The 20,718-nt window shown below is 44.7% G+C and overlaps 1 protein-coding gene across 2 annotated transcripts in view; it reads right to left on the bottom strand.

Annotated features, from left to right (window-relative positions):
- LOC106610601 (leucine-rich repeat and fibronectin type-III domain-containing protein 2) overlaps positions 1 to 20,718 on the bottom strand; it is a 227,470-nt gene that overhangs the window by 8,139 nt on the left and 198,613 nt on the right. For both annotated transcript variants that reach the window (XM_014210003.2, XM_014210000.2), the window contains one exon: positions 3,001 to 4,396. In XM_014210003.2, coding sequence (XP_014065478.1) covers positions 3,001 to 4,376 — 1,376 coding nt within the window. In that variant the 5' untranslated portion in view covers positions 4,377 to 4,396. The remainder of the gene's footprint in view (positions 1 to 3,000; positions 4,397 to 20,718) is intronic.

The raw sequence follows: 20,718 nt of genomic DNA, 5'->3' as shown, positions 1-20,718 counted from the left end.
AAAGTGGTGATCCTAACTGACCTAAGACTGGGACTTTTTACTAGGATTAAATGTCAGGAATTGTGAAAAACTGAGTATAAATGTATTTGGCTAAGGTGTATGTAAACTTCCAACTTCAACTGTACGCTGCTGCTCATCTCTGTTTATTATCTCTGCATAGTCACTTTACCCTTACCTACATGTATATATTACCCCAATTACCTTGACTAACCCGTACCCCTGCACATTGACTCTGTACCGATACCCCTCGTATATACAGTGCATTCAGAAAGTATTCAAACCCCTTGACCTTTTCCACATTTTGTTACGTTACAGCTTTATTCTAAAATGGATAACATTAAATGTTTTCCTCATCCATCTACACACAATACCCCATAATGACAAAGCGAAAACAGGTTTTTAGAAATGTTTGCAAATGTATAAAAAAATTAAAACAGATACCTAATTTACATAAGTATTCAAACCCTTTACTATGAGACTCGAAATTGAGCTCAGGTGCATCCTGTTTCCATTGATTCTCCTTGAGATGTTTCTACAACTTGATTGGAGTCCACCTGTGGTAAATTCAATTGATTGAACATGATTTGGAAAGGCACTTACCTGTCTATATATATATATATATAACTAGGCAAGTCGGTTAAGAACAAATTCTTATTTACAATGACGGCCTATCTAAGGTCCCATAGTTGACAGAGCATGTCAGAGCAAAAACCAAGCAATCAGGTCTAAGGAATTATCCGTAGAGATCCGAGACAGGATTGTGTCGAGGCACAGATCTGGTTCTGGTTAGAGTCAGCGTTGTATGAGACAGCGTTGTATGAGATCTTCAGTTTCTTGGCAATTTCTTGCATGGAATAGCCTTAATTTTTCAGAACAAGAAGAGTTTCAGAAGAAAGTTCTTTGTTTTTTGGCCATTTTGAGCATGTCATCGAACCCACAAATGCTGGTGCTCCAGAAACTCAACTTGTCTAAGGCCAGTTTTATTGCAGAACAGCAGTTTTCAGCTGTGCTAACATAATTGCAAAATGATTTACTAATGATCAATTAGCCTTTTAAAATGATAAACTTGGATTAGCTAACACAATGTGCCATTGGAACACAGGAGTGATGGGTGCTGATAAGGGGCCTCTGTATGCCTATGTAGATATTCCATAAAGATTCTGCCATTTCTAGCTACAATAGTCATTTACAACATTAACAATGTCTACACTGTATTGCTGATCAATTTGATGTTATTTTAATGGACAAAAAATGTGCTTTTCTTTCAAAAACAAGGATTTCTAAGTGACCCCAAACTTTTGAACGGTAGTGTAGATGGGTGAGAAAAAAATAAATGTAATCCATTTTGAATTTAGGCTGTAACAAAAGAAAATGTGGAATAAGTCAAGGGGTATGAACACTTTCTGAAGGCACTGTATACAGCATTCATAACTTGGAACTGCAATATGTTCAGCGCCAGTCTATTTAAACACATTTGTAGAAATGCTGGGATAAGAATGCATTCATATAAACTGTGGGTGGGTGGAAAACGGTTGAGTCACCCGTCCGCCACATTCATTGGACATAGAAAAGCTGTAGCTATATTGAGGAAATTATATTACTTCTTGGTCTGTAAAGGAGCAGGTTGAAAAAACTAGCACTGAATGTGCCTGGTGAGCAAATCAGATAAGAATACAATAATAGGTTATGTTTAAGAGGTGATGAGTTCTATTCAGTCCTTCGAGCAAAATAATATCTCAACCCAACTCTGAGCATGATTTCAATATCGCATTCCCCCAGTAAACCAATAAGCAACAGCAGATCTCCATAGTGTCCACTCTCGGTTATTAAACAATTCAGAATCCGGGACTTGCATAAGAGGTAAATCTCAAAGGACTATGGCACGTCGGCCATTAAAAGGTAAAGTATTGCTAAGGGGGTTCATTGGTATTCAATTTCATGTGTTTACTAAGGTTTACGATCGAACACATAACTTACTGTAACTGCATTCAGCAACAGCCCGGTGGCCCGCTTTTCCAATTCCTGCACAATTATTTTATTAACAAAGTAAGGGTAGTAAATATCCAGGGACAGTCCCTCAGCATTCTTAACCACATCACGCTCTTGTGAGGCAGGGGAGATATATGGTTTATTCCCAGGACTGCTAGTCTAGATCTGCCAATGTCTTTCCCTTTCCTTCTTATAGCAATGGAGTCAAATACAGGGCGGGGTAACTGTTCCTAATGCAATTCTAATGCTATTAGGTTTGAACATGCTGTTACTAGTGTAATTACAATGTTACTACACAGGCAACCTAAATGTAAAGTGTTGTATTGCCAGGCTAATTATCATTATACTAAGTCTTCTTTGTGTGTTTTCTGTTAATTTGTTGTAGTGGGAACATTTGTGGTTGTTTGGACATCTTCCATCACTAAAGCAAGTGGTTATTTTTTTAAGCTACATTTTTGGATGGCAGGGAGCCTACAGATTTATTTCCCAAAAATATTATATGTATTCCTAACTGTCTAGGGCATTGGGATTGAGATAAATAGTTGAAAGAACATTTAAAAAAATACTCTTTGTTAGGATTGCAGGAATAAACGATTAAAAAGTTGGATAATTTTTGTGGCTGGTTTCACTTGATAAAAAATTTGAGTTGAAGTGCCTGGCTCAGTGCTTGTTAATTGCAGGCGTAGGTATTGTTATTCTCTGAAGAATCTCTTGTCTGCATTGGCTTATCAAAAGCAAACATTGAGGAAAGTGTCAAGAGGACATGCTATCAATACTCTTCGGATAACACATAAGAGCAGTAGGCTACATGTCGGATGTATTTAGCAATTAATTGGCGACAGACTGGTTACGTACAACTGAAGCGTTCTAAAGTTCTAAAGATAAATGGGGACCCTAGGGACTTGTTAAACTGTATTGTGATCTTGCAACCATCTCTCATCAAACCCTCAAGTATAGAAAAAAAAACCTTTTTTTATTTTTATAAAAACAAAGTCACACAATGTTATTTACCTGTAAATCAGGACTTCATCTTCGGAGCAGTTGTACTGGAGCTGGTACATCTTGACCTTGGGTGCTGTTTTGCTAACAGTCCACTTGACCAGAGCAGAGGATGCAGACACCTCCGATACAGATACCATCTTTTCCGGTACAGGCTTGGACTCCCCCTTACTGGTCTTGGTAGAGCTGGTGATGTCCGAGAGCCGGGACTTGGGCTGTGCGGTGTGGTTGGTACCATTGCTGAGGTGTGGCAGTTGAATGATGGACAGTTCTATAGAGGCGGTTGATTCCCCTGCTGCGTTGGCTGCGATGCAAGTGAAGGTGCCGTAATCCTTGGACGTGGTGATGGTAATATCCAGGGTGCCATTATCGTACACAGTCGCTCGGGACGAATTGCTAATCATACGGTCGTCTGGGGCGACCCAGTGTATGATCGGCATTGGGTCACCGATAGCTTTGCAGCGCAGGCTAGCTGTTTGGCCCTCCAGGACTAACAACTTGTGCGTGTGTTGGGTGATCAGGGGTGGTTCACAGACAAACTCTTCTTCCCGCACGTACCAAAAGTAGTGTCCCTTTAGACTGGGAGGGGAAGCGCAGGTCTCCATATCGTCCTCTCGGTCCAGCCTCCGGAGCCAAAGCACTTCACAGTTGCAATGCAGGGGGTTTCCCCCAAAGCTCAGGGAAAGCTGAGGGGCATAGGGAGTGGTCAGTATTAAGTTAGTCTGGGAACGGGAGAAGATGGGGTCTGGCGGGAGCTTCTGGAGCCGGTTGGACGTGAGGTCCAGGCGCGCCAGCTTGTCCAGGTCCGTAAATGTCCCCTCTGCAATGTGCGAGATGAGGTTATGATCAAGACTCAACTGGTGGAGGTTGACCATCTTGCAGATGGACTCCCAAGGTACACCCTGCAAGTTGTTGTAGGACAGGTCCAGGTCTTCCAGTGTCAGCATCAGATCGTCAAAAGCCACCTTGGAGATGCAGTTGAGCTGGTTGTTGTTGAGGATGAGGTGCTGCAGGTTGACAAGGCCACGCAGGTCGTCCGGTCCAAGCTCGGTCAGGCGGTTGCTGTCCAGGTGCAGGGAGCGCAGGGTCTCCAGGTCGAGGAAGGAGAAAGGCAGGATGGCACTGATGGTGTTGCGGGACAAGGTGAGGTCCACCAGGCCCGTCATGTTGGCAAAGTCCTGCGGTGTGACCTTGAGGATGAAGTTGCCGCCCAGGCGGAGCTCTACGGTCCGCCGGTCTATGTCCAGAGGCACGAAGAGCAGGCCTTTGGATGGGCAGAGGGTACCCAGGGACTCAGACAGGTTCTGACAGACACAGTACTTGGGGCATGCGTGGGCCATCATCACTGCGGTTCCCAGAAGCAGGAGGCTGCTGAGCACTTTCTCCATGGTAGATCATATGCAGGGACCTACGAAAGACAGAGGAGAGAAGGGAAGAGCATGGTAAGATAATTTCGTCCAAGTAATGACAAAAGACCTTACAGATAAAGATGGCACAGATAATTAAATTACATACTTTCATCAGTGGTCTAAAGTTCATCACACTCAGCCCTTTATTCAGTAAAATAAAGACACAGTAGGACTACCAATATGAGAGGAACCATGTGCAGTTGGTTACTATTTGCAATAGCATTATGTTAGTAAGCAGGTTTACAGGCAATTTGCTCTATCTGTGTCCATCATAACTGTTAATTTACAGTATGTACTGTGCATGAGTCCCAGTCACATCATACCTAGGGAATATTCAAACCAAATCAGTAACCAGGACATACAAATGCATATTCTTTCTACATGTTTGAAAGCATGTTTTAATAAATACCCTGTTATTGTAAGTCTCCTTTTGTTTCACAATTATAGCATTTCATAATTTAGTCCATTCTTGCAGTGCAAAGACAACTGCATTTTTAATTCACTTTGTTAACCTGGTAACCAACCGGGTCTCTAGTCACAAAATGCTCTCCACCGGTTGCGTTGTGAATTGCTTTTTCAAAGTAGTTTTTAGTTTTGCTTATACATTTACAATGACCCAATTGCTAATAAGATGTTGTTTAGGCACTTAAAATTAATCTAAACATTTTAAATTACAGTTGTTGAGCAGGAGCAACTACAGTAGTTCTAGCTTTAACTGCACTGGTCACACTAGCCCAACATGCTAGACATGATAAGTCAAATATTGAGGAGCATAATATTTGAATATTATTCCACCCAGCAGGAGTCAAATAGCAAATCTCTCTCTCTACACTAACACTGTTCCTCACTTTGATCTCTTTCTCTCTCCCTCCCTTCTCTCTCCCTCACCGTGAGTAGATGCTACAGTATGAAATATGGTCAGGTGTCGGGCCGTGTAGACACCCTTCATGCTTGTGTGAATATCTAAGCAGCCCTCCCAGCTAACCAAAATTGGTTCTATGAAGGTTCTCAGAGCAAATGTTCTCATAACACAAAAAAAACTGTCCAGTCGTGGTGATGAATATAGAATGTTTGTAAAAAACATTCACCTGATGTTTCAAGAACTTTCCCAGAGCAGCTGATTATTTTATTTTTTACTTTAACCCCTTTTTCTCCCTAATTTCATGGAATCCAATTGGTAGTTAGTCTTGTCTTGTCGGCGCAACTCCCGTACGAAGGTCGAGAGCCATGTGTCCTCCGAAACACGACCCAACTCAGCCGCACTGCTTCTTGACACAATGCCCGCTTAACCCGGAAGCCAGCCACACTAATGTGTTGGAGGAAACACCGTACACCTGGCGACCGTGTCGGCGTGCACTGCACCCGGCCCGCCACAGGAGTCGCTAGAGAGCAATGGGACAAGGACATCCCTGCCCGGACCAAACCCTCCCCTAACCCGGACGAAGCTGGGCCAATTGTGCGCCGCATGGGTCTCCCAGTCGTGGCCGGCTGCGACAAAGCCTGGACTTGAACCAGGATCTCTAGTGGCACAGCTAGCAACTTCAATGCAGTGCCTTAGACCACTACGCCACTCAGGAGGCCAACAGCTGATTATTACACTGAAAAAAACATAAATGCAACACATAAAGCGCAGGTCCCATGTTTCATGAGCTGAAAAAAAAATATCCCAGAAAATGTCCATACGCACAAAAGGCTTGTTTCTCTCTTTTTGGGCATACATTTGTTTACATCCCAGTTAGTGAGCATTTAATAATTTGTCAAGATAATCCAGCCACCTGACAGGTGTGGCATATCAAATTACCTGCAGTATTGTCATTACTGGCCTGTGAGAATCAGGTTACAGTGGATCACAGTTCTACAGAGATACAGTTGAAGTCAGAAATTTTCATACACCTTAGCCAAATACAATTAAAACTCAGTTTTTTACAATTTCTGACATTTAATCCCAGTAAAAATGTCCTGTTTTAGGTCAGTTAGGATCACCACTTTATTTTAATAATGTGAAATGTCAGAATAATAGTAGAGAATGATTTATTTCAGCTTTTATTTCTTTCATCACAAAGCTGGTGTAACTGAGTCTGGTTAGTAGGCCTCCTTGCTCGCACATGCTTTTTCAATTCTGCCCACAAATGTTCTTTAGGATTGAGGTCAGGGCTTTGTGATGGCCATTCCAAAACCTTGACTTTGTTGTCCATTTTGCCACAACTTTGGAAATATGCTTGGGGTCACTGTCCATTTGGAAGACCCATATGCGACTAAGCTTTAACTTCCTGACTGATGTCTTGAGATGTTGCTTCAATATATCCACATAATTGTCCTACCTCATGATGCCATCTATTTTGTGAAGTGCACCAGTCCCCCCTGCAGTAAAGCACCCACACAACATGATGCTGCCACCCCTGTGTTTCACGGTTGGGATGGTGATCTTCGGCTTGCAAGCCTCCCCCTTTTTCCTCCAAACATAACGATGGTCATCATGGCCAAACAGTTCTATTTTTGTTTCATCAGAACAGAGGACATTTCTCCAAAAAGTACGATATTTTATCCCCATGTGCAGTTGCAAACCGTAGTCTGGCTTTCAGGTTATGTCGATATAGGACTCGTTTTACTGTGGATAAAAATAATTTTGTACCTGTTTCCTCCAGCATCTTCACAAGGTCCTTTGCTGTTGTTCTGGGATTGATTTGCACTTTTTGCACCAAAGTACGTTCATCTCTAGGAGACAGAACGTGTCTCCTTCCTGACCGGTATGACGGCTGCGTGGTCCCATGGTGTTTATACTTGCATACTATTGTTTGTACAGATGAACGTGGTACCTTCAGACATTTGGAAATTGCTCCCAAGAATGAACCAGACTTGTGGAGGTCTACTATTCTTTTTCTGCTGTCTTGGCTGATTTCTTTGGATTTTCCCATGATGTCAAGCAAAGAGGCACTGAGTTCGAAGGTAGGCCTTGAAATACATCCACAGGTACACCTCCAATTGACTCAAATGATGTCAATTAGCCTATCAGAAGCTTCTAAAGCCATTACCTAATTTTCTGGAATTTTCCAAGCTGCTTAATGGCACAGTCAACTTAGGGTATGTAAACTTCTGACCCGCTGGAATTGTGGTACAGTGAATTATAAGTGATATAATCTGTCTGTAAACAATTGTTGGAAAAATTACTTGTGTTGTGCACAAAGTAGATGTCCTAACCGACTTGCCAAAACTATAGTTTGTTAACAAGAAATTTGAGAAGTGGTTGAAAAACGAGTTTTAATGACTCTAACCTAAGTTTATGTAAACTTCCGATGCCACAGATGACTCATGTTTTGAGGGAGCGTGCAATTAGCATACTGACTGCAGGGATGTCCACCGGAGCTGTTGCCAGAGAATTGAATGTTCATTTCTCAACCATAAACCGCCTCCAATGTCATTTCAGAGGATTTGTCAGTATGTCCAACAGGCCTAACAACCACAGTTGTGACCATGCCAGCCCAAGACCTCTATATTTGGCTTCGTCACCTGCGGGATCATCAGAGGGGGTCGGGGGGCTTGTGGAGGAGTGTGATTGGCTAGGCTTGGCTCCCCAGTGGGTTGGCCTGGCTACCAAGTGGGTGGGCCTATGCCCTCGCAAATCCATTAGGGCCTAATTTATTTATTTCAATTGACTGATTTCCTTATATGAACTAACTCAGCAAAATCTTTGAAATTGTTGCATGTTGCGTTTTATATTTTTGTTCAGTATATAATGTTTCTATTAGGTTGCAAAAAACATTTAACTGATTTGCAAGAACATTCCCAGAACAAATGTTTTATATTCTTTAAAAGTCCCTAAAACATTTATTTAGGTTGTGGGAACAGTGTGGGTACATTACAAGAGAGAGGTTCCCAAAGCACAAAAAATGATCAGTTGTGATGACATTCATATAATGTTAAAGTTAGGTTGCACATTACATGTTGTAACAATGAAATTAGTCCGTTTTTGAAATGAGTCAGCATATTTGTTTTAGATTTAACATACTATTCCCTTGATGTTCACACAATATACGTTTTACCTTGTCTTTGAGGTCCTCAGAACATTCAGAATGTTATATTAACGTTTTACCTAATATTACCACAACGTTCTCATTATGCAAATGTGTATATCCTTAAAGCAAAATTAGATGTATCCCCATTATGTTTCTCTCCAGATGTAATGGTAATTCACATTTGAGGACTGTATTGTAGGTGATATAGAAACATATTATATGCAATTCTAATTTCATTCAAATCAAATTTTATTGGTCACATACACATGGTTAGCAGATGTTATTGCGAGTGTAGCGAAATGCTTGTGCTTCAAGTAGGTAAGTAAAGGAATGGAATAAGAATATAAACTCAGCAAAAAAAGAAACATCCCTTTTTCAGGGCCCTGTCTTTCAAAGATAATTTATAAAAATCTAAATAACTTCACAGATCTTCATTGTAAAGGGTTTAAACACTGTTTCCCACAATCCCTCCATCAGTGCTCAGACTGTCCACAATAGGCTGATAGAAGCTGGACTGAGAGCTTGTAGGCCTGGTGTAAGGCAGGTCCTCACCAGACATCACCAGCAACAACGTCGCCTATGGGCACAAACCCACCGTCGCTGGACCAGACATGACTGGCAAAAAGTGCTCTTCACTGACGAGTTGTGGTTTTGTCTCACCAGGGGTGATGGTCAGATACACGTTTATCGTCGAAGGAATGAGCGTTACACAGAGGCCTGTACTCTGGAGCGGGATCAGTTTGGAGGTGGAGGGTCTGTCATGGTCTGGGACGGTGTGTAACAGCATCATCGGACTGAGCTTGTTGTCATTGCAGGCAATCTCAACGCTGTGCATTACTGGGGAAGACAACCTCTTCCCTCATGTGGTACCCTTCCTGCAAGCTCATCCTGACATGACCATCCATCATGACAATGCCACCAGCCATACTGCTCGTTCTGTGCGTGATTTCCTGCAAGACAGGAATGTCCGTGTTCTGCCATGGCCAGCGAAGAGCCCGGATCTCAATAACAATGAGCACGTCTGGGACCTGTTGGATCGGAGGGTGAGGGCCAGGGCCATTCCCCCCAGAAATGTCCGGGAACTTGCAGGTGCCTTGGTGGAAGAGTGGGGTAACATCTCACAGCAAGAACTGGCAAATCTGGTGCAGTCCATGAGGAGGAGATGCACTGCAGTACTTAATGCAGCTGGTGGCCACTCCAGATACTGACTGTTACTTTTGATTTTGACCCCCACTTTGTTCAGGGACACATTATTCAATTTCTGTTAGTCACATGTCTGTGGAACATGTTCAGTTTGTCTCAGTTGTTGAATCTTGTTATGTTCATACAAATATTTACAAATATTTACAGATGTTAAGTTTGCTGAAAATAAATGCAGTTGACAGTGTGAGGACGTTTCTTTTTTGGCTGAGTTTATAAATATAAATATATGGATGAGCAATGACAGAGCAGCATTGGCAAGATGCAATAGATGGTATAAAATACAGTATATACATAAGAGATGAGTAATGCAAGATATGTAAACATTATTAAAGCGGCATTATTAAAGTGACTAGTGATTTTAAGTCTGTATGTAGGTTAGCAGCCTCTCTGTGTTAGTAAAGGCTGTTTAACAGTCTGATGGCCTTGAGATAGAAGCTGTTTTTCAGTCTCTCGGTCCCAGCTTTGATGCACCTGTACTGACCTCACCTTCTGAATGGTAGCGGGGTGAACAGGCAGTGGCTCGGGTGGTTGTTGTCCTTGATCTTATTGGCCTTCCTGTGACATCGGGTTCTGTAGGTTTCCTGGAGGGCAGGTAGTTTGCCCCCGTTGATGCAAAAAAAAAAAAAAGTAAAATGTTGTGCAGACCGCACCACCATCTGGAGAGCCCTGCAGTTGTGGGTGGTGCAGTTGCCGTACCAGGCGGTGATACAGCCTGACAGGATGCTCTCAATTGTGCATCTGTAAAAGTTTGAGTGTTTTAGGTGACAAGCCACATTTCTTCAGCCTGCTGGGGTTGAAGAGGTGCTGTTGCGCCTTCTTCACCACACTGTCTGTGTGGGTGGACCATTTCAATTTGTCCGTGATGTGCACACTGATGAACTTAAAACATTTCACCTTCTCCACTACTGTCCCGTTGATGTGGACAGGAGGGTGCTCCCTCTGCTGTTTCCTGAAGTCCACAATCATCTCCTTTGTTTTGTTGACGTTGAGTGAGAGATTGTTTTCCTGACACCATACTCTGAGAGCCCTCACCTCCTCCCTGTAGGCTGTCGGTAATCAAGCCTACTACTGTTGTGTCATCTGCAAACGTGATGATTGAGTTAGAGGCGTGCATGGCCACGCAATCATGGGTGAAAAGGTAGTACAGGAGGGGGCTGAGCACGCACCCTTGTGGGGCCCCAGTGTTGATGATCAGTGAAGCGGAGATGTTGTTTCCTACCATCACCACCTGGGGGGGCCCCATCAGGAAATCCGTGACCCAATTGCACAAGGCGGGGTTTAGACCCATGGCCTCAAGCTTAATGGTGAGCTTGGAGGGTACTATGGTGTTGAATGCTGAGCTATACTCAATGAACAGCATTCTTACACAGGTATTTCTCTTGTCCAGATGGGATAGGGCAATGTGCAGTGTGATGGCGATTGCATTGTCTGTTGACCTATTGGGATGGAAAGCAAATTGAAGTGGGTCTAGGGTGTCAGGTAAGGTGGAGGTGTTATGATCCATGGCTAGTCTCTCAAAGCACTTCATGATGACAGAAGTGCTCGTTGAGTTCAGTTACCTTTGCATTCTTGGGTACAGGAAAAATGGTGGCCATCTTGAAGCATGTGGGGACAGCAGACTGGAATAGGGAGAGATTGAATATGTCCATCAACACACCAGCCATCTGGTCTGCGCATGCTCTGAGGACGCGGCTAGGGATGCCGTCTGGATCAGCAGCCTTGCAAGGGTTAACACATTTAAATGTTTTACTCACATCAGCCACTGAGAAGGAGAGCCCACAGTCCTTGTTAGCGGGCCGCGTCCGTAGCACAAAAGCGGGATAGAAGGTGTTTAATTTGTCTGAATGCAAGACGTCGGTGTCAGTGACGTGGCTAGTTTTCCTTTTGTAGTCCGTGATTGTCTGTAGACCTTGCCATATACATCTCGTGTTTGAGCCGTTGATTTGCAACACTTTGTCTTTATACTGACATTTTGCTTGTGTGATTGCCTTGCGGAGGGAATAACTACACTGTTTGTATTCGGCCATATTCCTAGTCACCTTTCCATGGCTAAATGCGGTGGTTCGCGCTTTCAGTTTTGCGTGAATGCCGCCATTTATCCACGATTTCTGGTTAGGGTAGGTTTTAATTGTCACAGTGAGTACAACATCTCCTATACACTTCCTTATAAACTCAATCACCGAATCAGCGTATACATCCATATTATTCTCTGAGGCTACCCGGAACATATCCCAGTCTGCGTGATCAAAACAATCTTGAAGCGTGGATTCGTTGAATAGTTCTTAGCACGTGGACTTCCTGTTTGAGTTTCTACCTAAAGGAAGGGAGGAGCAAGATGGAGTCATGGTAAGATTTGTCAAAAGAAAGGTGGGGGAGGGCCTTGTATGCATCGCGGAAGTTAGAGTAACAATGGTCCAGTGTTTTCCCAGCGCGAGTGCTACAGTCGATATGATGATAGAATTTAGGTAGCCTTGTTCTCAAATTTGCTTTGTTAAAATCCCCAGCTGCAATAAATGCATTCTCAGGATATATGGTTTCCAGTTTGCATAAAGTCCAGTCAATTTCCTTGAGGGCCATCATGGTATCGGCTTGAGGGGGGGATAATAACCAAAGAGAATTCTGTTGAGAGATAATATGGTCGGCAGTCTTCTTCCTGGAGAGATGTTTATTCCTGTCGGTGCAACACACAAAGAATCCAGGTGGCTGTACCGACTCCGACAGCATATCCCGAGAGAGCCATGTTTCTGTGAAACAGAGTTTGTTACAATCCCTGATGTTTCTCTGGAAAGCAACCCTTGCCCTGATTTTGTCGACCTTGTTATCTAGAGACTGGACATTAGCAAGTAATGTACTCGGAAGCAGTGGGTGTTGTGCGCACCTCCGAAGTCTGACCAGAAGACCGCTCCGTCTTCCTCTTCTCCGGCGGTGTTATTTTGGGTCAGCCTCTGGAATCATTTCAAATGCCCTGGGTGGTTCGGACAAAGGATCTGATTCGGGAAAGTCGTATTCCTGGTAGTAGTGCTGGTAAGTTGACGTCGCTCTGATATCCAATAGTTCTTCCCGGCTGTATGTAATAACACATTGTAAGAAATAATACATAAAATACTTAAGGGAGGCAGCCCTCTCTGTCGGGACATTTGAACTGCATTTATTCATACAAACATAATCATATTTTTTACACTTCATATGTTGACGATCTGAAGATGTCGGAGTGAAACTGCAATGTTTGGTTCCCAAGACAGATCATTAACCCTCTGTGCCACCAGGAGATAGTTGAGGCCTTGTGTTTTTTTTCTCCAGTCAAATATGGTCAATCAGGACACAGAACAGTTAATGGTGTGTACTTGTAACCCTGTATTTTATAATTTTCTTTCATCATCACGTTTGTCCCCACAATGTTGCCACAACCTAATAAAACATTCTGGGAACCTTTAAAGAACATACAAACTGTGTTCTGGGAAAGTTCTTGTAACATCAGCTGAATGTTTTTTCAACCACAAAATAAACATTGTAGAATCATCCGCACAACTAGACAGTTTTTGTTTTTTGGGAACATGTCTTTTTTGATGTTTCCACAAGCTAATGAAACATTCTGGGAACCTTTAAAGAACAGATTAAATGTGTTATAGGGCCTCCCGAGTGGCGCAAGGCACTGGATCGTTGTGCTAGCTGTGCCACTAGAGATTATGGGTTAGAGTCCAGGCTCTGTTGCAGCCGGCCGCGACTGGGAGACCCATGGGGCGGTGCACAATTGGCCTAGCGTCGTCCGTGTAACGGGAGGGTTTGGCCGGCAGGGATGTCCTTGTCCCATCGCGCACTAGTGACTCCTGTGGCGGGCCGGAAGCAGTGCACGCTGACACAGTCGCCAGGTGTACGGTGTTTCCTCTGACACATTGGTGCAGCTGGCTTCCGGGTTAGGTGGGCATTGTGTCAAGAAGCAGTGCGGCTTGGTTGGGTTGTGTTTCGGAGGATGCACGCCTCTTGACCTTCGCCTCTCCCGAGTCTGTACAGGAGTTGCACTGATGAGACAAGTCTGTAACTACCAATTGGATACCATGAAATTGGGGGGGGGGAAACAACAACAACAAAAAATGATTGAATTATGTGTTATAGGAACGTTCTTGCAACATCAGGAAAATGTTTTATACAAACATACAAACTTATGTGGAATGTTCTGTGGTGTCTATTACAGATGTTGTGCACAACATTTTAGTGAATGTTAGGATAACATTCCAATTATATTTAATCTAAAACATTTTTAGATTTTATCTATTTATTATCATCCTAATGTTACATAAAACCTGAACTAGAACTAAATGAGATTCTTAGCTAATGTTCTGAGAATGTTCCCGGTTTGCTGGGCTGACTCATCTACGCCTTGGATAAATGTATGGCCACATTTGCCTGGTATAGAGGTCCTGGATGGCAGGACTCTTGGCCCCAGTGATGTACTGGGCCGTACGCATTACCCTCAGTAGTGCCTTGCGGTTGGAGGCCAAGCAGTTGCCATACCAGGCAGTCAGGATGCTCTTGATGGTGCAGCTGTAGAATATTTTGAGGATCTGAGGACTCATGCCAAATCTTTTCAGTCTCCTGAGGGGGAATAGGTTTTGTTGTGCCCTCTTCACCTATGTCTTGGTGTGCTTGGACCATGTTAGTTTATTGTTTGTTGGTGATGTGGACACCAAGGAACTTGAAGCTCTCAACCTGCTCCACTACAGCCCCGTCGATGAGAATGGGGGCGTGCTCGGTCCACCTTTTCCTGTATTCCACAATCATCTCCTATGTCTTGATTACATTGAGGGAGAGGTTGTTGCCCTGGCATCACATGGCCAGGTCTCCCTATAGGCTGTCTTGTCGGTGATCAGGCCTACCACTGTTGTGTCATCGGCAAACTTAACGATGGTGTTGGAGTAATGCATGGCAGTGCAGTCATGAGTGAACAGGGAGTAAAGGAGGAGACTAAGCACGCACCCCTGAGGGTCCCACGTGTTGAAGATCAGCATGGCGGATGTGTTGTTACCTACCCTTACCACCTGGGCCCGTCAGGAAGTCCATGATCCAATTGCAGAGGGTGTTTAGTCCCAGGGTCATTAGCTTAGTAATGAGCTTTGAGGCCACTATGGTGTTGTACGCTGAGCTGTAGTCAATGAATAACATTCTCACATAGGTGTTCCTTTTGTCCAGGTGGGAAAGGGCAGCGTGGAGTGCAATAGAGATTGCATCATCTGTGGATCAGTTAGGGCGGTATGCAAATTGGAGTGGGTCTAAGGTTTCTGGGATAACGGTGTTGATGTGAGCCATGACCAGCCTTTCAAAGCACTTCATGGCTACTAAATGTCGGTAGTCATTTAGGCAGGTTACCTTAGTGTTCTTGGGCACAGGGACTATGGTGGTCTGCTTAAAACATGTTAGTATTAAAAGACTCAGACCGTGAGAGGTTGAAAATGTCAGTGTAGACACTTGCCAATTGGTCAGCGCATCCTCGGAGTACACATCCTGGTAATCCATCTGGCCCTGCGGCCTAGTGAATGTTGACCTGGTTAAAGGTCTTACATCGGCTGCGGAGAGCGTGATCACACAGTTGTCTGGAACAGCTGATGCTCTCATGTTTCAGTGTTACTTGCCTCGAAGTCAGCATAGAAGTAATTTAGCTCATCTGGTAGGCTCGTGTCACTGGGCAGAGCTCGGCTGTGCTTCCCTTTGTAATCTGTAATAGTTTGCAAGCCCTGCCACATCCGACGAGCATCGGAGCCGGTGTAGCACAATTTGATCTTGTATTGAAGCTTTGACTGTTTGATGTTTTGTCGGAGGGCATAGCGGGATTTCTTATAAGCTTCCGGGTTAGAGTCCCGCTCCTTGAAAGTGGCAGCTCTACCCTTTATCTCAGTGCGGATGTTGCCTCTAATCCATGGCTTCTGGTTGGGGTATGTACGTACAGTCACTGTGGGGACGATGTCATCGATGCACTAATTGATGAACCCAATGACTGATATGGTGTAATTCTCAATGCCATCGGAAGAATCCTGGAACATATTTCAGTCTGTGCTAATAAAACAGTCCTGTAGCTTAGCATCTGCTTCATCTGACCACTTTTTTATTGACCGAGTCACTGGTGCTTCCTGCTTCAATTTTTGCTTGTAAGCAGGAATCGGAAGGATAGAACTTTGGTCAGATTTGCTAAATGCAGGGCGAGGGAGAGCTTTGCACGGGTCTCTGTGTGTGGAGTAAAGGTGGTCTCAAGTTTCTTTCCCTCTGGTTGCATATTTAACATGCTGGTGGAAATTTGGTAAAACGGATTTAAGTTTCCCTGCATTACAGTCCCTGGCCACTAGGAGCGCCACCTCTGGATAAGCATTTTCCTGTTTGCTTATGGCAGTATACAGCTCATTGAGTGCGGTCTTATTGCCAGCCTTAGTCTGTGGTGGTATGTAGACAGCTACAGCTAGGTAGATAGTGTAGTCTACAGCTTATCATGAGATACTCTACCTCAGGTGAGCAAAACCTAGAGACTTCCTTAGATATCGTGTACCATCTGTTGTTTACAAATATACATAGTCTGTCAACCCTTGTCTTACCAGAGGCTGATGTTCTATTCTACCGATAGTGTATAACCCATGTTGTATGTTGTTCATGTCGTCGATCAGCCACGACTCGGTGAAACATAAGATATTACAGTTTTTAATGTCCCGTTGGTAGTTTAGTCTTGTTCGTAGATCATTGATTTTATTTTCCAATGTTTGCCAATAGACCGGATGGCAGTGGGGGTTTACTCGCTCGGCCTACGAATTCTCAGAAGGCAGCCCGATCTCCGCCCCCTTTTTCTCCGTCTTCTCTTCACGCAAATGACTGGGATTTGGGCCTGTTCCCGGGAAAGTACTGTGTGTACAGTACCCACATCAAACCACACCCCCAACACAACTCTTGTTTGGCTTCAGTCATGGCCGCTAGCATTCTTAATGAGCAATATGAAAAATGAGGCCAAATCAGGAAGTTCAGCCCCCCTTTAAATGAGCATGACAACTCCCAGCATACCAAGGTTTCCAACATGACATATACAAGTAGACAGCTAGATTATATGAATGCGCCTTTCACAGGTCAACACAATCTTCATATGGCTCCTGCATGATTAAACTATACAGCTGATGATGACCTTAAAGGGGAGAAAGTGCATTTGAGATTCAATTAAACCAATTGGCAGCACATTTGAGATGTAACTTCATAAAACAAAAATGTTAAACCTGCATAAACCAATGCATTTCAGACATCATATTTCCTACTGCAGCTTACATTTCAGAACACTTTTCCAAATTGACATTGTAGAATATTTTGTCCCACACATCTCTACAGACAGATGTAAGGTGCAGTACCCTCTCCATATTTAAAATGTCTTGTGTTATCCAGCATTAGGTTTTAAATGGCTTTCAGATACAGATGTTTAAGTCTATGGACATTCTGGCCTACAGTATGTGAACCTTCATTAACAAGACTGTCAGGTGCAAGGAAAAATGTATGCAATCAAAGTGAACTCAATCCCTCCATTTACCCAGTAGGCAGCCCTTTTCCTCTACAGCCATCAATCACGTTCTCTTTCAGGGTTTTCGCTTCGCACTCATTTCAAATTCTAGTGGTACTACATTAATCTGGAGAAATATTAGCAGAACTCCGTGCTATGTGACCCTCTCAGAACACCATAGTTCACCCCCGACTGGTTCCCGCTGTGAGAGCTGTCAGTTGTGATGACAGACACCGCTTCTCACCTGGAGTAGTCAGTTTAATGCGTGCAATATCTTCCTGCAATTTGATCATATGAGAAAGACAGATTATATAAAAACTGAGAATCTTTTGACTTTGATTTTTAGAGCGGGACTCTAACCCGGAAGCTTATACGAAATCCCGCTATGCCCGCCGACGAACCATCAAACAGGTAAAGCGTCAATACAGGACGAAGATCGAATCATACTAAATCGGCTCTGACGCTCGTCGGATGTGGCAGAGCTTGCATTTCATTACAGACTACAAAGGGAAGCACAGCTGAGAGCTGCCAAGTGACACGAGCCTACTAGACGAGCTAAACTACTTCTATGCTCGCTTCGAGGCAAATAATACTGAAACATGCATGAGAGCACCAGTTTTTCCAGAAGACTGTGTGATCACGCTCTCCGCAGCCGATGTGAGTAAGACCTTTAACCTCTCTAGGGTAGGTGGCACCAAATCGTCCCACCTACGTAACAGCCAGTGTAATCCCGTGGCGCGTTATTCAAATACCTAAAAAATGCAAAAACTTCAATTTTTCAAACATATTACTTTTTTACACCATTTTAAAGACAAGACTCTCGTTAATCTAACCACACTGTCCGATTTCAAAAAGGCTTTACAACGAAAGCAAAACATTAGATTATGTCAGCAGAGTACCCAGCCAGAAATAATCAGACACCCATTTTTCAAGCTAGCATATAATGTCACATAAACCCAAACCACAGCTAAATGCAGCACTAACCTTTGATGATCTTCATCAGATGACAACCCTAGGACATTATGTTATACAATACATGCATGTTTTGTTCAATCAAGTTCATATTTATATCAAAAACCAGCTTTTTACATTAGCATGTGACTAGCATGTGACTAGCATTCCCACCGAACACTGCCGGTGAATTTACTAAATTACTCATGATAAACGTTCACAAAAAGCATAACAATTCTTTTAAGAATTATAGATACAGAACTCCTCTATGCACTCGATATGTCTTTTTGGTGAAAGCACATTTTGCAAATTATCTCAGTAGATAGCCCGGCATCACAGGGCTAGCTATTTAGACACCCAGCAAGTTTAGCACTCACCAAAGTCAGATTTACTAATTTTTCTCATAAAAAAGCGATAATATTCAGACCGGGAATCTGCGTTTAGGTAAACAGACGAAAGAAAATAAAGCATTCGGTCGACTCGGGCACGCACCTAAGCCCATAGCACTCTGATCGGCCACTTGCCAAACGCGATAAAGTGTTTCAGCCAGAGGCTGCCTCGATATCGTTCAGCTTTTTCCCGGGCTCTGAGAGCCTATGGGAGCCGTAGGAAGTGTCACGTTATTGCAAAGATCCTCAGTCTTCAATAAAAAGACCCAAGATGAAACACAACTTGTCAGACAGGCCACTTCCTGCATGGAATCTTCTCAGGTTTTGGCCTGCCATTTGAGTTCTGTTATACTCACAGACACCATTCAAACAGTTTTAGAAACTTTAGGGTGTTTTCTATCCAAAGCCAATAATTATATGCATATTCTAGTTACTGGGCAGGAGTAGTAACCAGATTAAATTAATACGTTTTTTATCCGGCCGTGTCAATACTGCCCCCTAGCCCTAACAGGTTCAACAGGTCAACATTCACAAGGCTGCGGGGCCAGACGGATTACCAGGACGTGTACTGCGAGCATGCGCTGACCAACTGGCAAGTGTCTTCACTGACATTTTCAAACTCTCCCTGTCCGAGTCTGTAATACCAACATGTTTTAAGCAGACCACCATAATGCCTGTGCCCAACAACACGAAGGTAACCTTCTTAAATGACTACTGACCCATAGCACTCACGTCTTTAGCCATGAAGTGCTTTGAAAGGCTGGTCATGGCTCACATTAACACCATTATCCCAGAAACCCTAGACCCACTCCAGAGGCGAAGGTCGAGAGCCGTGACTAGGGGGTGTTCTAGTCGATATATTTCTATGTTTGAGTATGGTTCCCAATTAGAGGCAGCTGATTATCATTGTCTCTAATTGGGGATCATACTTAAGGTGTCCCTGTTCCCACCTGCATTTGTGGGATATTGTTTTGTGTATGTGCATGTTGCACCACTGATGTCACGTTTTGTTGTTGGTTTATTGTTTTTTTGGAAGTTTCACTGCAAATAAAGACCTTTTCTACGACCGTGACAGAATATCCCACCACAGAAGGACCAAGCAGTGTGCCATGGAGGATAAGTTGAGTTGGACCTGGGAGGAGATCATGAGTTGATGCGAGACCCTTCCTTGGCGGGAGTCGTAGAGAACTCAGGAAGGACAGCGACGACGCTGGGGACCGCGGCCACAGAAACCCCAAGATTATTTTGGGGGGAGGGGCACGAGGGATGGTCGGCCGAGCCAAGGAGATAGCCAGAGCCCACCTGGGAGTCGATGGAGCAGTGTGAGGAGGGATATCGGAGAAGGATGTTGGCTAGGATTATGCTGCAGTGCAGGCATTTTGAGGAGCGTGTTATCAGTCCGGTGCCACCTGTGCCGGCTCCACGCACCAGGCCTCCAGTGCGCCTCCCCAGCCCGGTATGTCCTGTGCCAGCTCACCGCACTAGCCCTGAAGTGCGTGTCATGAGTCCGGTGCCACCTGTACCGGCTCCACGCACCAGGCCTCCAGTGCGCCTTCCCAGTCCGCTACGTCCTGTGCCTGCTCCCCGCACTCGCCCTGAAGAGCGTGTCACCAGTCCGGTGCAACCTGTGCTGGTTCCAAGCACCAGGCCTCCAGTGCACCTCCCCAGCCTGGTACGTCCTGTGCCGGCTGCTCGCACTCACCTTGAAGAGTGTGTCATCAGTCCGGTACCACCTGTGCCAGCTCCACACTCCAGGCCTCCAGTGCGCTTCCCCAGCCCGGTATGTCCTGTGCCGGCTCCCCGCACTCATCCACCAGTGAGTGTGTACAGTCCGGAGTCTCCAGCGACGGTTCACAGTCCAGTGCTTCCAGCTACGGTTCACAGTCCGGAGCTTCCAGGGACGGTTCACGGTCCGGAGCTTCCAGGGATGGTTCACGGTCCGGAGCTTCCAGCGACGGTCAACGGTCCGTAGCCTCCAGCGACGGTCAACAGTCCTGAGCCTCCAGCGACGGTCAACGGCCCGGAGCCTCCAGCGACGATCCACGGCCCGGAGCTTCCTGTGCCATGGCTGGAGCCTTCCTCTGCACTGGTGCCCAGTCCAGGCACGGCGTCCAGTCCCGCTCCATGGCAGGAGCCTTCCTCTGCGCCGGTGCCCAGTCCAGGCATGGCGTCCAGCTCTGCTCCAAGGCCGAAACCTTCCTCTGCACTGGTGCCCAGTCCAGGCATGGCGGCCAACCCAGCTCCATGGC

This window comes from Salmo salar, chromosome ssa09 (assembly GCF_905237065.1).
Source record: "Salmo salar chromosome ssa09, Ssal_v3.1, whole genome shotgun sequence".
Taxonomy (NCBI): Eukaryota; Metazoa; Chordata; class Actinopteri; order Salmoniformes; family Salmonidae; genus Salmo; species Salmo salar.
The sequence above is the reverse complement of the archived record's forward strand: the minus strand, read 5'-3'. Positions and strand labels throughout refer to the sequence as shown.